We start from the raw sequence: 14,551 nt of genomic DNA, 5'->3' as shown, positions 1-14,551 counted from the left end.
AGGTTCAGATTCCATTGGCGGCCTGTCCGGATCCAGGGATTCTTTGCACCCTCTGCTGCGTCCAGGTCTGACCGCCGCCGCGGTCAGTTGCTTTGCAGCCGCTGGGGACTGAGGGTTAATTGGCGTATTCATGGGAGGTTGTGGCCGTTACTACACCAGGGTGGCCAGTCCTGCTCTGGTGAGGGAGTGCATTACCGGCAATGGTCGCCGGGGTCAGGCCGCGCCCCAAGCCCCTTTGTGCAATTCCATCAATACGTGGATTCTTTTTTTTTTCAATCCGGTGGGAATTGTCTGGCACCGGGATTCGAACCACGGTCCTTCTGCACACGAGGCGGGTGTTCTACCTCTACGCCATCGCTGCCTCCCACCGCATTCTTATCCATCTAATTATCTCTGCCTCAACGTTGGGATCTGGGGTCACTACTGGGCCTGAGTAGATATATTTGCTCACTACTTCCACTGCCTCGCCCCCTGTAAATCAAACAGTACATAGTACATTATCAAACTGCAAATGCCTCAATCTTCCCGCTGATTTATGTTGTAACGCTGCACGCATTTCATCAATTGGGCAATGTAAAAGCGCGGCACTTGTACCTCCAAGTGCTCGTCCCACGGGGGCCTGCAATTATCGCTGCCCAGGCAAGTATCGCACTCCGCTACTGAGCCAACCGACACGAAGGGCGATAAAACCGTGTAAATGGGCAGATATGCCACAACACACCCTGCACTCGACCACATCTCATTTGTGCATTCGCCACGTACCACACCAGCACCGCACTCAAAAGCCGAATGTGGCAGTGCGTCAATCGGGACGCCCCGATGCACACTATCATCTGTATTCGCCACATCACAACACGGAATTTGTTTATGTGCGGAACTTTGGCACGTTGTTGCACGTTATTGCTAATGGCAACGTGTCTTGCAGGACAGGCAGCGCAGAACTGGCGGTGGCGAACTCCATCCTCGATTCTTTAGCCGATCGGTTGGTGTCATCGTGTAGTCACCGTTTTGCCGAAGAGGGCGCAGCACTCCGGCTTCATTCGTGAGCTGTCTCAGGACAGCACACAATGTGAAGCAGCGTGTTAGCAGCTCGATGCTGCACTTACTTGGTTTGAGTAACCGGCAACGACAACATATCACGCGGAGAGCATTGACGTTGAGAGGAAGGAACAAACGTCGAAGCATCCGTAGCACAATGCACAAAAGCGCAATGCCTCCGGGTTGTTGTGGATGAAACCAATGCTACTACAGTCGAACCTCATTATTAGAACTCGAAAAGGCCCGAAAATTTCTTCGCATTTACAGAAGTTCGAATTAACAAAAGCTATTAAAATGCACACCACTTTCCGGGACAGCTGCGCCAGTTCGAATTAACGAGGTCGACTGTATAAGTAAGTGACGATTTCGGTTTTGACGTCACAACTCCGGGTTTTTGTTGTGAAACGAAGCTCAGCGGATACTGTGAGCGGACTTAGCGTGCATGACAATCCGGCCTTCAATGCTGTCCAACTGAGCAGGCTAAAGTAGTGCGAAACGGGGTCCACCGGGGCTGTGCAGCGCTGGCCGGGCCAGCGCCACACGCGACGACGCCTGTGTCATCCCCGCTACGTCGCAACAAAACACGGCGGCCGACCAATTCGCTCACCTCCTTCACCCTGGAGAAGCAGGCCGTCATGCACTGATCGTAGGGGTCCTTGACGGACGAGTTTCGGTTGTCCAGGACGAACGGCAGGAAGGCCTTCTCGAACGTCGACGGGGTGCTGATGGCCACGAAGCACAGCGTGTCCGGCTCGTACGCAAACTTGAACACGTCCGGCACCCGCTCATTGTACCACGAAATCTGCGTTTGCGGCGCGCCCGGGATGCACGGGACCCCGTGGGGCATGTTTACAGTCACAGTACCATATCTCGAGGAGACAAACGTTCTGATAATCGAGGGGGGCCCGTCAAAACACGACGCGGCCTTGAACCCGACCACCGAACAAAACGCTTGCCTCCGGGCGATATGACGGACCTACCTTGAAGGGGTACGTCTCTATGCCCAGGGGTGAGAGAATATCTTCCAATATGCCGGCTATGCTGCCGATTTGCATCGTAGCGCGACCACTACGCTCCGTTGGACGCGTGGCTGCTCCGCGCAGTGCCTCGAAGGATGCCGGTCGAACGCATTAGCGGCCTTACTGGCCTTACCGACCACACGTGCGCTGACGTTGTCGACGTGCACGCAGAACATCCGTTGAGCGATGATTTCTGTTAACCACTCAGCGTTTCCAGCCGTTCCTTCCCTTACACCCTACTCACGCACATGCTGTCCCTATTCGCACGTCACGTGGGAACAGTTTTTATTTTCGGTTAGCACGCCGCGTGCCACTACAAAAAACAAAAGTTGTTTGCACGCCTTCGCCTTTGTTTACGGGATGCGGCTAGATTTTCTTCATCCTTTTAGCCAGGCGGGTAAAGCTGGCTCAAAAATGTGTCTAAACACGAATGCCGCCATGATGCCACGCTGTAGTTGCCAGATCAGTAGTTGAAGATATGGCTAACAATTTTTCTTGAAAATGAGGCACAAATTTAGGGCCCTAAGCTAAAATTAGGCAACTTTTATGGCAATAACTGAGTTTCTTTACGAGTTTGTATGCTCTTTATTAGTTTTCTTGAAGTATTCATGCTTGACGAACAAAAATAAATGAAATTATAAGCAAAAAGAAGACGCCGGGCTGAGGCGCCAAATTTAGTTTCGGTATATTGTGAGGAGCGTCAGTCGTGTGGGGCTAATTTACAAAGGTTCACTCTAACACGCCTTAGTGTCTGCTGTGTCACTTCGTTGCTTGCGAAGACTGCCGACGATACGGAATAAAGCCGCCGCCGCCTATCTTCAAGGACACCTTCTCTACATGTCCGTAGTGGCTGCTTCCGATTTGAACTCGCCGTCAGCCGGTCATATCATGTTACGCGAAACATGTCTGGGCAGATCGGCTCCTTTTAATCGTATATGATTCGTAAATTAAAACAAACAAATGTACGAACCATTTTACCATGCCTACCGTATAACTAGGCTCTTGTTTACGGGTGCTGTTGTACTTTCACTGAACGGTGTTTTACTTGAGTCAGAGATAAACCAACCGCCAACTAATAATAATAATGGTAACTTTATTTGCACGATAAGGTGGTTTTCTAGAGGAGGACAAGGCGAAGCCGAAAGGTAATCCCGAATGTAGGTGCAGAAATCTCCTGTATGGGTGTGTGCGATTGGTGCATGCTCCTTCGATCGCTGAAACACGCAATCTGAAATTTTCGAGAATATATTTGATGCTTTGCATGACACATTTCTTAAATTCGGCGGATCAGCGACGTTGTTTAATTACGCATACTTGCACCTCTGCTCTCATATGGCCCATGTATATACCTGCACAGAGGAGGTGGGGGAGGAGTAAACTTCGTTCATGTCAGATGGGCACCCGTGTGGTGGGGCGTTAAGAAAAATTATTCTGTCCTTCCCTGGGTGCATTCGCCAATGAACGGAAACGGCCACTTCTGCCCACGCCCAATTATCAGGACCACCCCGCCTGCAGGCAGTTTTGCCTGAAATGCCTGCGGGTTCGGCCGGAAATCTGTCTGTCAACAGAAACCGCCTAGGAAGCATGTTGAGGTAACACACATATGCGCTTTCTTGGGTCGCGATGGGACCGTCATGTATTTTGTGCAAGGCAAAGTCGACGAAGGATATACGTCTCCCTTGAAAAGTAAATTAATTTGAGTGCACCTATAAATTGTTATTGCCGCTCATTAGTTCAATCATAGTGGTTAATTTTGAAACAGCTGCCAAACATAACTATAGCAGGTGAATCAGACTGCCTAGCATGAGACTATCAATCGCTAATATAGAGTATTCAGACACTTAATGTGCATTGCATATGGCAGTCATTAAGAAAGCCGACAATAAATTGAATTCTCAATTTTATTATTTGCGACAGTTACATCTGCACGTATCGGTTCAGTCGGGGCCATCTGGAGACGTTCTTCAGCTGTATACACTAGATAAAAGGAAGGAATGCGATATGCGAATGCGATACGCGATAGAACGAAGGAATTCGATATGTGTAGCACAGCCTTCTCATTTATGCCAACATCAAACCGGTGGCCACAAAGGTGCCACACCAGACCTTGTAGAATTTCCCCGCTTCAGCGTGCTCACAGCAACAAGGATGATCACGAAGTTGCATCACCGAAGTTGGGTTCCAGTAATGCTGTAGCTGATTATGAAAGTTCTGGCTCATGCTCATTCAGATTGTGGTCATCAGCATTCTTGTTTTCATCAAAAATAATGGGCCATCGCAATGCCATCAGTCCGTGTATCATAAGCAAAAACAAACACAGAAAAAGCAAGAGGGTCATATGTACAAGCAATTCTTATCCAACAAATTTTATTTCCCCACCAGTAATACCACCAGACCTCTAGGGAAATTTGTGATGGTAAGAGCAAAGCTAAGATGACCTAATGTGCGACTTCAAAGAAAGGAAGAAACTGTAGAAGAAAGCTAGGGAGGTTAACCAAGGAAAGAAGAAGAACTGGCCAGCTGGCTGTGCTACATGTGGAAATGGGAACAGGAAACTTGAAAGAAAAGGAAAGGACTGGCATAAAATAAAGGATAAAAAATTCGGGAGAAAAAAAAAACATGGCGTGGAAATGGCCAATACAAAGAAAGCACCATGGGCGAAAAAAAGATAGGCATAAAACAAGCAGGCAAAATGACAAAATGGCCAAACGAAGGATGCTGCATACTGGTAACACCCCTACAGCACCTGTGACTGTTCTTCTCTCTTAATCACTGCAATCTGCTTCTTCAAGGCAAGAACTGATTTGGCTACTTTAGCTCCATCTTGTCTAAAACCACTGAAATATGTCTGATTTTCTGTGTACATAATATAAATAGGGTACATAATTTCTAATTTTTTTAAAATTTCTCCTGAAGTGTCTGCTCCTTCGTGGAAGCTTTCGTGACTAACTGCCTCGTAGAATTGCATTTGCTTTGTTCATTTTTTGCTCTTTTATGCTGCCTCTGCTTGTATTTGTTTATTTCGTTCTTTTCCTCTTCTCCAGTGCTTAGGTTTTTTATCATGAAATTGTTTTTTCTTCAAAAAGGTTTTTTGGCTTTTAACCCTGTCTGTTTTTTGGCTTTAAACCTGCCATAGCTTTGCTGGAAATAGTTAGTTCCTCACACAATTTTCCTCTTTCTTTATTCTGGGACAGGGGGCATGAAATTTTAAAAGGTAAAGAGCCCTGCAGTGACTAATGAACACTTGCACTACTTTCTTTGTAGTTGTAAGTACTGAAAGCTATAGTTCCACAAACCTAGAATGGAAATGCGCGTTCTACATGATATCTCCTAGTCTCTGGTTTGCTTTTGTCGAGATTTTGTTTAAGCTGCTATTAAATAGAATTATTGCGACCTAATGTAACCTGACAACATTAATCATGTACCTTGTGTGACGTCCCCAAGCATACAATCAATGACAAATCTTCTAAGCGTACCTATAAAAACGGAAAATCTCTAAATAGTTTGTTGATGCACATAACTTATCAATATTAGGCTTGGGTATTTCACGGTTATTGAATCTAAGCTAATGCAAGGGCCACTACCTAAAAGCATTTAAACTGGAGAAAAAAGTTGACACACGTGCTGCAGGGGCCTCGTAGACAGGAACAGGCACAGAAAGCATGTTTGTTTAGCATAAAGTGCAGTCACAAATACGATTTCCATTTACATGCATTTCTTGGAAGCGTTGTCCAGTTTGAACTTCCATTCGCTAGAACAGCAAGTAGTTGTAAAGAGCACCTCAATAGATTGCGAAAACAATCAGCTGACGCATACAGGGGGGGGGGGGGGGGGGGGGGGGGGGGGAGGGGAGGCGTGTGAAACATGTTAAAAGAGCGCTGTACAGACGGGACAACAAAGAAGAGACTACACAGGACTAGCGCTGCATATCAACTGCACTCTATTAGCACACACAAAATGATATATACAGAAACAGCGCATGCGCGAATACAGGGGAAGCCACCAGGAAAAAAAATCAGGGGAAAAAAGCAATCAGGGGGAAGAGATTTCTTTTTAAAGGAAGCAGGAAAATAAATGGACTGGGGATATTATTAAGCTCTCATGGGAGCTCACCTGCATTTAACACAGTCCGGAAGCGGGAATAGTTGGGGAAATAGGATAGGAGAAAGAAAAGTAAAGATTAGAAAGGTGAGGAAAGAGTAGAGAAGAGTAGTTCCACTGTGGTCGATTCCGTCGCACACAACACACCACAAACACTGTTGGCTGGCGTAATGCTGCGTCTGGGAGACGAGAAACCTCGAAGGGAACAGTGAAGCGCGGAGGCGAGCATGGTGCGACGAAGAGCGAAGTCTGCGGCGGTCCCGACCGCTTTGGAGACGGGTACTAACGAAGGGGGGGAGGCGGGAGCTGGCACTTGACCGCCCACACCAGTAGAGCGAAAGCCTGGCGACGTCCAAGGGCCCGCGCTTGCAACGGGCCGCCGAAATGAAGCCCCTCCGAAGCACCGGAGCACGAAAAAACACGTCCGCTCAACTCCGAAGCGACGACCGAACTCCCCTGACGCACCGGCAAAAGCTACCTCTCCGAGCGTACGAAGTACCCGCTAATCTACGCGCTACCCTTCTCAGTTGCGGAGAATGCAAAACTGCATCTAACGCGGCAGCATGGCACAAAAGTTCGCTACCTACCACAGGAAAAACTTCACACAACGTTTCTGCACAGCAAGGTTTTCACGGCGCACTCACAGCAACGGTGGCTGCCATGATGGAATGCGTTGGTTACTAGGTGAATACCGACTACTGCCGCCAACTCTAGTAGGCAAAAAGGCAGCGGGCAACGCTGTAAGGGTGGCATCATGTCAGCGCCCGGGTGTAGCACGGTTTCAATGCACGGGCTGGCCGGGCAGCTTTTGCTCTAGAGGCAGTAGTATTAACTCTATGCTTTTAGCCGCTCCGGCAACCCGGGATTTCCGAAGTTCTGAGCCATGAAAGCTTTTCTTTCCTCCATGTTCCGAGCCGGATCCCCCGAACTGGACCTGAGTTTTTCGGTGATCCGTGTTGCTGTAGCGCATGGTGTTCTGTAGACCATAGAGTTTCATACTAATATGAAACTCTATGCTGTCATCCAAAAACAAAAAAAAAGCGGCCTTTTCTTTTTGCCGGATGTGACGTCATGATTTAGAAAATCGCAGCTGTTGCTCGGTTACCTCCTCTATGGCTACCTCGTTGGATGCACGTTGGGCTCTTCTCGTCGTGATTTTTGACTGCCGTTGCTGCGGTGCATAGGTATTCGGCTGGAGATTGTGATGAGGGCGCTCTCGAAGAACTTCTGCAGAGCACTTACGGTGGTGTGCCGCGTGTGATTGGGACGCTGAGTGTGTGCGGCCGCCTAATTTGCGCGTGGTGCGTTACGACTACACGTGCGTTCTGCTTCAGTTCTGCCGCCTCGATTTGCGGGAGTGATGAGTGCGCTCGCGTAGAGCACCGTGTTGAGGCCGCTGGGCGTTTCGTCTCCGACGTGCGAGTGCGCGTATGTCTTCAACTTCAAACGGCGCTGCTATCGTGGCCAGCCGCGAACGATCGTTCGCACGAAACTCTTGTCGCACACCACACGGTCGTTGTATTGCGGCCTACAAAGGTGATTCCTGCGCGTCGCTTTAATTCGTCGAACCCCGTGTCTTGTAATCGCTGCGTGCTGTCATAAGCTCCGGAACATTATATTCAGGAGGTCATGGTCCTGCTGCATATTCTTGTTAAATCATTGCGGAGGGTTCTTGGCGCGCAGAAATTAAAAGTTTGTGATTATCCACGTTAGTTTAGTTGGTCTCCAGGGTGTTACTTTCCTGAAGAGCGTATTTGGGAGCAGCACAAATGTGTTGACGGATGTGGAGGGGTACACGTTGTAGCTGTTCGTGGGTCGGTACTGGATATTACAGGAGTTCAAGGTAGTCTCGTCTGGTAGGTGTTGAGGCGGGAAATTTGGGAGTGATGATAAGCTTCGTGCAGTTTATCTAAGGTATTGTGTACTCCCAGTTTGACCAACTTGCACGTGGGTGTTGAGAGGGCACCGTTCAATCTGTGAAAATATTGATTTCGCCCACCACCATATCTGGTGCCCGTTTGTGCTTCTGCTATCAGCCTTCGTCGTGTTCTGCTTGATCCTACACAGCGACAGAGCTTGATAACCGTAGCGGGACCCCGCACCAAATGCGGCAGTTAACATTCTCAAATGCGATTTACAGAGAAACTTTGGACACTAATTCTTGTAACTTGTTCCTACTGTGGCTACACAGCCCGTCGCCACGATGCACAGCATGTACTGAAAGTCACATGCTTTGTTGGTCGTATGTCAATCTATCTTGATGTTACATAGGGTGGAAAAGGCACTGCCCTAACAGGCGGTGGTGGGAGCATGCCGCATTGCTGACAACTGGAACAGAAATTGATTTGGTGCTCCACTCCAAGACTCAATGCACGCCAGGTGGCTGCATCCCAGAATTTGAAACGACGAGAGTGCTGAAGTTGTATGGCACAAAACAGGAACGAGAAATCTTTGAGGCCTATGTGATAAAGCTGGGAGACAGATGCACTATAGATTACTGAATGATTAGTGTGAAGTGTACAGCACCTGTAATTTCTTTTTATATGTGGTGTTAAACCAGGGTAACATAAGGGTTTTGTTTACTTTGTAATCACTCTCAGAGGGAAATGAAGCTTCCTTGGGGAAGCTCCTTTCCTTGAGTCATGCCTGACATTTGACCAAAATTTCCACGATCAAGTCCCAATTAGCCTGCGTAGCCACCTTCATTCAGTTCACTGTTTTGATGTATATTTAAGCACAAAACCCAGGCATATCTACCATTAATGACTCATAAGAAACCCTTGATACCTGCCACACTCACCTCTACCACCATGCTTCCCAGTAACCATGTCTCCTCTATCAAGAAGGATGCATCACACCTCAAATACACTACGACGCATACAAAAGCTAGCAATCATCTACCTCATCTGGACATTGCCTTATTAAACTACAAGGGAATGAGTCGGTATGCACTGCTGCCCTCAAATTCACTAGCCACGGATTCGTAGAAAGCAGAGAATACCCGCCAGATTCCCTCAACTACCTCTAAGTCCAAAGCCGTTGTACAGATGCCTACAAACCCACACATTCTACAACACAACATATTACCCAACACGCGCCCCTATGAATGCCCACCCTGTAAAGGGATGTAGGAGATAGTACAGGGAAGACAGAGAGGTTAACCATCCAATCGACTGCACCCTCAGTGGTTTAAAATAAATGCGTCAAACTTGCATGAAACACCTTACCGCATTTGTAACTTCATTCATTTGTATAAACTCATAATACACTTACACTGAAGTGACCAGGCAGTATATTTGAAGGTGTGTGAACATTCGCAACTTATAATACTTTGTGAATAGTTTTTGATATTCGATTTGCAGCTCTGTTTCAAATACGTATGTGAAATTTACAAATAGTAGAGCAACAAATGTTTGCTCTTTCGCAAGACTTGCAGGCTTCACTAAATGGCAAGACCTTACGGGATGGTTTTTCGGCATGACACCGAAGCCGTGCCAAAAGCCCAATATAGAAGCCTTGCACCAAACAAGTGTTCGCAAACTGTGGTGTATGTTAGGTCAATTGCAACACTACTAGAGCAAAATTTATAATGTAAAATAGGTTTCCTGTAAATATAATAGCACGAGTGAGAAATCAAGTGTCATTGGTGGCTTGTTGGTGAGGTCTCACCAGCAACTAGCATGCCCAGCCTCCTTTCAATCATTGAGGAGAGTGGGGGGACTGCTGCCTATCATATTAAATATACCTAACATGCTTACTGTGTTCACAGTATTTTGAGGAACCCATATTTCTTTATGGCAATGTATGCAAAATTCTTGTTGCACTGGTTTGCATGTCTATGTTTTATTTTCTCTGTTACATAAATTTTTTGTAATGTCAAGCGCAAGTACCTGAACAGAGATGTGTCTAGTTCTGACTGCCTAAGCTGTCTTTTTTTATGTAGTTATGTCTTATACACTATATAAACACCAAAGCAAAGATAGTGTGGTTTTAAAATATTCAATTCGCAGCCAAGTTTAACTTCTTGCATTCAATTCAGACGCAAAGTTGACAATCACACACCTCTAAATGTACATACAATAGGTAAGTTGTCCTCGCCTGGAGGCAGTGGAGCAGGTGCAACCACGCGACCCTTCCGGCAAGTGCAAGAAGGCAAAGAAAGAAGGCCAGGAGGAGCAGCCAGCCCTTCCTAACAATCAGTCGCAGCACCAAGAAGACATGGAAACAGGTATGCTCTCAGATCTCGCCTCAGCACAGAACAGAGCGCAACATGATATAAATAAACAACTTCAAGAAGCCATCATGCGTATCTGAGAGCGTAGAAGCAATCCGCGAAGCCAATCAGGAGAATAAACAGAACCAAGCCGCTAGATTTTGCACGTTGGAAGCCAACATAAACGAAGCTCTGCCAGTCACCGCTCAACCCGCCGTGCCTAAAACCAACTCAGATGTCTGGACACCCCACCCTACGTCTTCTCAAGATGGCCCCCCACAATAAACAAACAGATCTGAGGACAGTCCTACAATGGAACTGCCATGGGTTCAGGGCGAAGTTGGGAGAACTTAAGCAATATATCGGAACTTTAGACCCGCAAGCAGATATAATAGCTCTGCAGGAGATCAATGGCAAAACTCACCTTCCTGGCTACATCACCTACGCAGACCCTTCAGGAAAAGCACCAGCCGCCTCAATCAAGAATAATCTAGCAGCAACGCAACATCTCGCGGCTCAGAAGGGGAGTGAGCACACATTGGTTGAAATTCACTCCCGTGCTACAAGAAAAAAACGAAACGCAATCTGTTTATCTTGAACGTGTATTGCCGACCTGCTAAACAGACCGGCCTATAAGACGCCATTCAAGAAACCCTAAACCTAACCATGGACCAACCAGTTCTCATCCTTGGGGACTTTAATGCCCCTCTTCAGATGTGGGGCTACAAGTACAATTCAAAGCGAGGACGACAGCCCATATCATGGAGCAGAATGGGATTACTTCACTAAACGATCCCCATGTCCCCACCAGACTGGGCACCAGTACGGCGAGAGACACAACTCCAGACCTCTCGCTACTGGCTGGGTTCCTCGACGTTACTTGGGTCAATACGAACACCAATCTTGGCTCAGACCACGACATCCTTGAAATAACTATCAAAGGACAAAGCTACTAGACCCATATCGGCTGGGCCAGACTTGTCAACTGGGACCGATCTAGGGAAGCTCAAGCTGCGAAAGAAATTAATCCGGAGACACCCTATGACATCTTGGTCACAGATACAATGGAAGCCATCAAACCGCATACTCTTTCAATCTCAATCACATACTTCACTCCCTATGCGGACTCTCGCCTACTACACCTTTGGGATGCCAGGCGTAGCCTCACGAAACGATGGAAAAAGTGGCGACATAACCGAAAGCTACACAAACGAACAGCGGAGATCAACAAGCAAGCAGCTCAGTATGCCATGTCACTGTGTAAAGAGAATTGGATTGAATTCAGCTATGCAATGGCCTACAGGGGACCCTGTCTACCCGAAAGCCCTGGACACTCCTTCGTCATCTCATTGAACCCTTGACTAGCAAGATGTGAGACCTACCGCAACATGGCCCACACTATCAACAACCACAGAGGAAGCACCGATCAGCTTCTACAAGACCTACAGACCAGATATCTCAAAACGGACCAAACCTTCCACCCTGCACCGTACACCTAACCCAACTCCAGACCAACCGATTGAACTTCATGAACTACGATCAGCAATAGCCGAAAGCAAGAAAAACAGTGCATCGGGGCCGGACGGTGTCACCTATACACTACTTAATAACCTAGGTGACCAAGCTCTCGAAATCCTACTTCCGCACTTCAACGAATTTTGGGCCACAGGGAAACTGTGGAAGGCAGCGGAAGTGAGATTCATCCTGAAACCCGGCAAGTCACCTCATATCGGAAACCTGCAACCAATCTCTCCCACATCCTGCGTGGGGAAGATCATGGAATGAATAGCACTCAAGCGCCTGCAAAAGTATCTAGACAAAACCAAACAAATTCCCGACACAATGTTTGGCTTCTGCCAACACCTCAGAACTCAAGATTCTTCTGCAACTCGAAGAGGAGGTTCTTAACCCAGTCATGCAATGCTCCCATAGAGCGGTACTAGTTCTGGACTTAAAAGGAGCGTTCGACAACGTTGCCCATGAGACCATCCTCAAGAACCTCAATGACACAGGGTGTGGTCAGAGGACCTACGACTATATAACCGACATCCTCTCAGACCGCACAGCAACACTCAAAATAGCTGATGCCACCTCCAGTCCTGTCATCCTAAGGAGTTGCGGCATGCCTCAAGGATCTGTCTTATCCTCCTTTTTATTAAATATTGCCCTAATTGGTCTTCCTCGGCCAGTATACCTAACCTAAACCATGCCCTCTATGCCAATGATATAATCCTCTGGACAGGCACGGACCCGATGGGAGGGATACAGGACACACCACAACAAGCAACAGATGCCGTCAGGCAGTATGCGAAAAAGTGCGGCCTCACCTGCTCGCCCGAAAAGTCCGAGCTATTGATTGTGCAGCCTTGTAGGAACAAAAGGAGCCAGAAGACATCTTGGAGGGACATACAATCAAGCCCTGCCAATGCCTCCACATTCAAGCCGATGGTAAAAGTAACGTCGCGATCCAACGCCTGACAAAAACCACTGAACAGGTCATTCACATGATACGCAGAGTGGCAAATAGACAAGGGGGCTCAAGGAAACAGAGAGCCTTCGCCTTGTTCAGGCATTTGTGCTCTCGAGAATCACCTTCATCATACCGTATTTGATTTTAAGCAAGAAAGACGGCGACAAAATCAACACCCTCATACAGAAAGCAGCAAAGCACGCCCTAAGCATTCCCATGAGCACGTCCACCAACAGGCTGCGGAGAATGCGCCTGCACAATGTGCTGGACGAGTTGGTGGAAGGCCACCTCTCAAGCCAAAAGTCAATACTAGCCAAGACTCAAGCGGGAAGAAAAGTCCCCGAGAAAATAAAGTGGGCTTCCGACAGTGCAAACCAAGAATTAGAATTTCCTGCCCATGGGAGAGCGCAAGCCACTTTTCATCCTCTACCCAGGAATATGCACCCCATTCACCACAGGCTGGCGGACCGCAAGAGCTAAAGCCTTGAACAAGGTACATGGAGCAGACCAAAACACGGTCTATACTGACGCAGCAGCTCTGCCTGGACGAAAGGCCAAGATAGCAGTAGTGAAGACCAAGCACGATCTGGTCACAAGTCCTACTGCAAAAACAAGTTCAACGAAAGAAGCGGAAGAATCAGCCATCTCGCTGGCGCTCACGCAGACCACCACCCGTACAATCATCACGGACCCTCAAGAAGCGTCCCGAAGTTGCCAATCGGGATGGGTGGCCGCTCTCTAGCACATCGAATATTACCAACTCAATCCCCCAACCGAAAGGTGCAAATTGTGTGGACGCCTGCCCACCCCTCCATGGAAGGCAACGAATTTGCTCACCAACAGGCCCGCGTACCGACCAACCCGGCCCTGGAGAGTACGGTAGAGCCTATCCCACTCACTACATTCCAAGAGATTACTCAGCACTACAGGCTCAGTAGGAGAACGTTCCCACTCCCACATCCAAGCCTCGCAAAGGATCAGGAAATAACTCTGCGACGATTTCTTCAATCAAATACACATCCTCATCCCACCCGACTTTACCTAATGTACCCAAGCGAAAATTCAGCCGTATGGAAATTCTGCCACCAGCCAGGGACACTCAGGCACGTTATTGTAGAATGTAAACTTACACCAGGATTGCCACCCCTAATATTCCCTTCCCCCCAGCCCCAAGAGCAGTGGGAGACACTGCTGTCTAGCCCGCAAAGCAGTAAGGCAGGACAGCCTGCACTCAACATAAGTTCGAAGGAGCACTGGGAGACCGCGCTACTCAGCTCCGACCCGGGTGTCCAGACCCGGCTCGTCCAGATGGCCACGACCGCTGCCAGGGACCAAGGACGCCTGACCGACGGTCAAGCGACAAATCTGGGCAAATAAAAGGTGTTCACTCACTCACTGGCTTAGCTCGGCTATGCCAGGATATACGTAGCGTGAGCCAAGGTTCAGCTGGTTATTCTTAGCTTTCCTGGCTGTCTAGGATTAGCTGAGTGATTATCATCTTTACTGCTGCTTCAATGACACGCACGGTATACGCATTCTGTGACACATGTATATTCATCAAGCGGCTCCACCGCAGCGTCACCAGTCTCCCCAGAGCTAAGCTCATCCACAGGTGCATGCAGTGTTGCTGCGACGCACGAGCCATCAGTTCCACACCCGGCCACCCCTCGCATGATCATCAAGTGGACCGGGCCGCCACGTGCGGAACGG

The 14,551-nt window shown here is 48.2% G+C and overlaps 1 protein-coding gene across 2 annotated transcripts in view; it reads right to left on the bottom strand.

The window, feature by feature from the left end:
* Positions 1 to 2,343, bottom strand: part of LOC144177719 (cyanocobalamin reductase / alkylcobalamin dealkylase-like) — a 36,119-nt gene extending 33,776 nt beyond the window's left edge. The window contains exons 1-3 of one of the 2 annotated variants that reach the window (XM_077705292.1): positions 2,220 to 2,343; positions 2,019 to 2,166; positions 1,646 to 1,840 (exon numbers count right to left, since the gene is read on the bottom strand). In XM_077705292.1, coding sequence (XP_077561418.1) covers positions 1,646 to 1,840; positions 2,019 to 2,166; positions 2,220 to 2,233 — 357 coding nt within the window. In that variant the 5' untranslated portion in view covers positions 2,234 to 2,343. The other variant, XM_077705293.1, reaches the window with a different exon arrangement.
* Between the last annotated feature and the right edge of the window lie 12,208 nt (positions 2,344 to 14,551).

Source organism: Haemaphysalis longicornis, unplaced genomic scaffold (genome assembly GCF_048455015.1).
Source record: "Haemaphysalis longicornis isolate Haplotype H1 unplaced genomic scaffold, Haemaphysalis longicornis Haplotype H1 scaffold_30, whole genome shotgun sequence".
Taxonomy (NCBI): Eukaryota; Metazoa; Arthropoda; class Arachnida; order Ixodida; family Ixodidae; genus Haemaphysalis; species Haemaphysalis longicornis.
The sequence above is the reverse complement of the archived record's forward strand: the minus strand, read 5'-3'. Positions and strand labels throughout refer to the sequence as shown.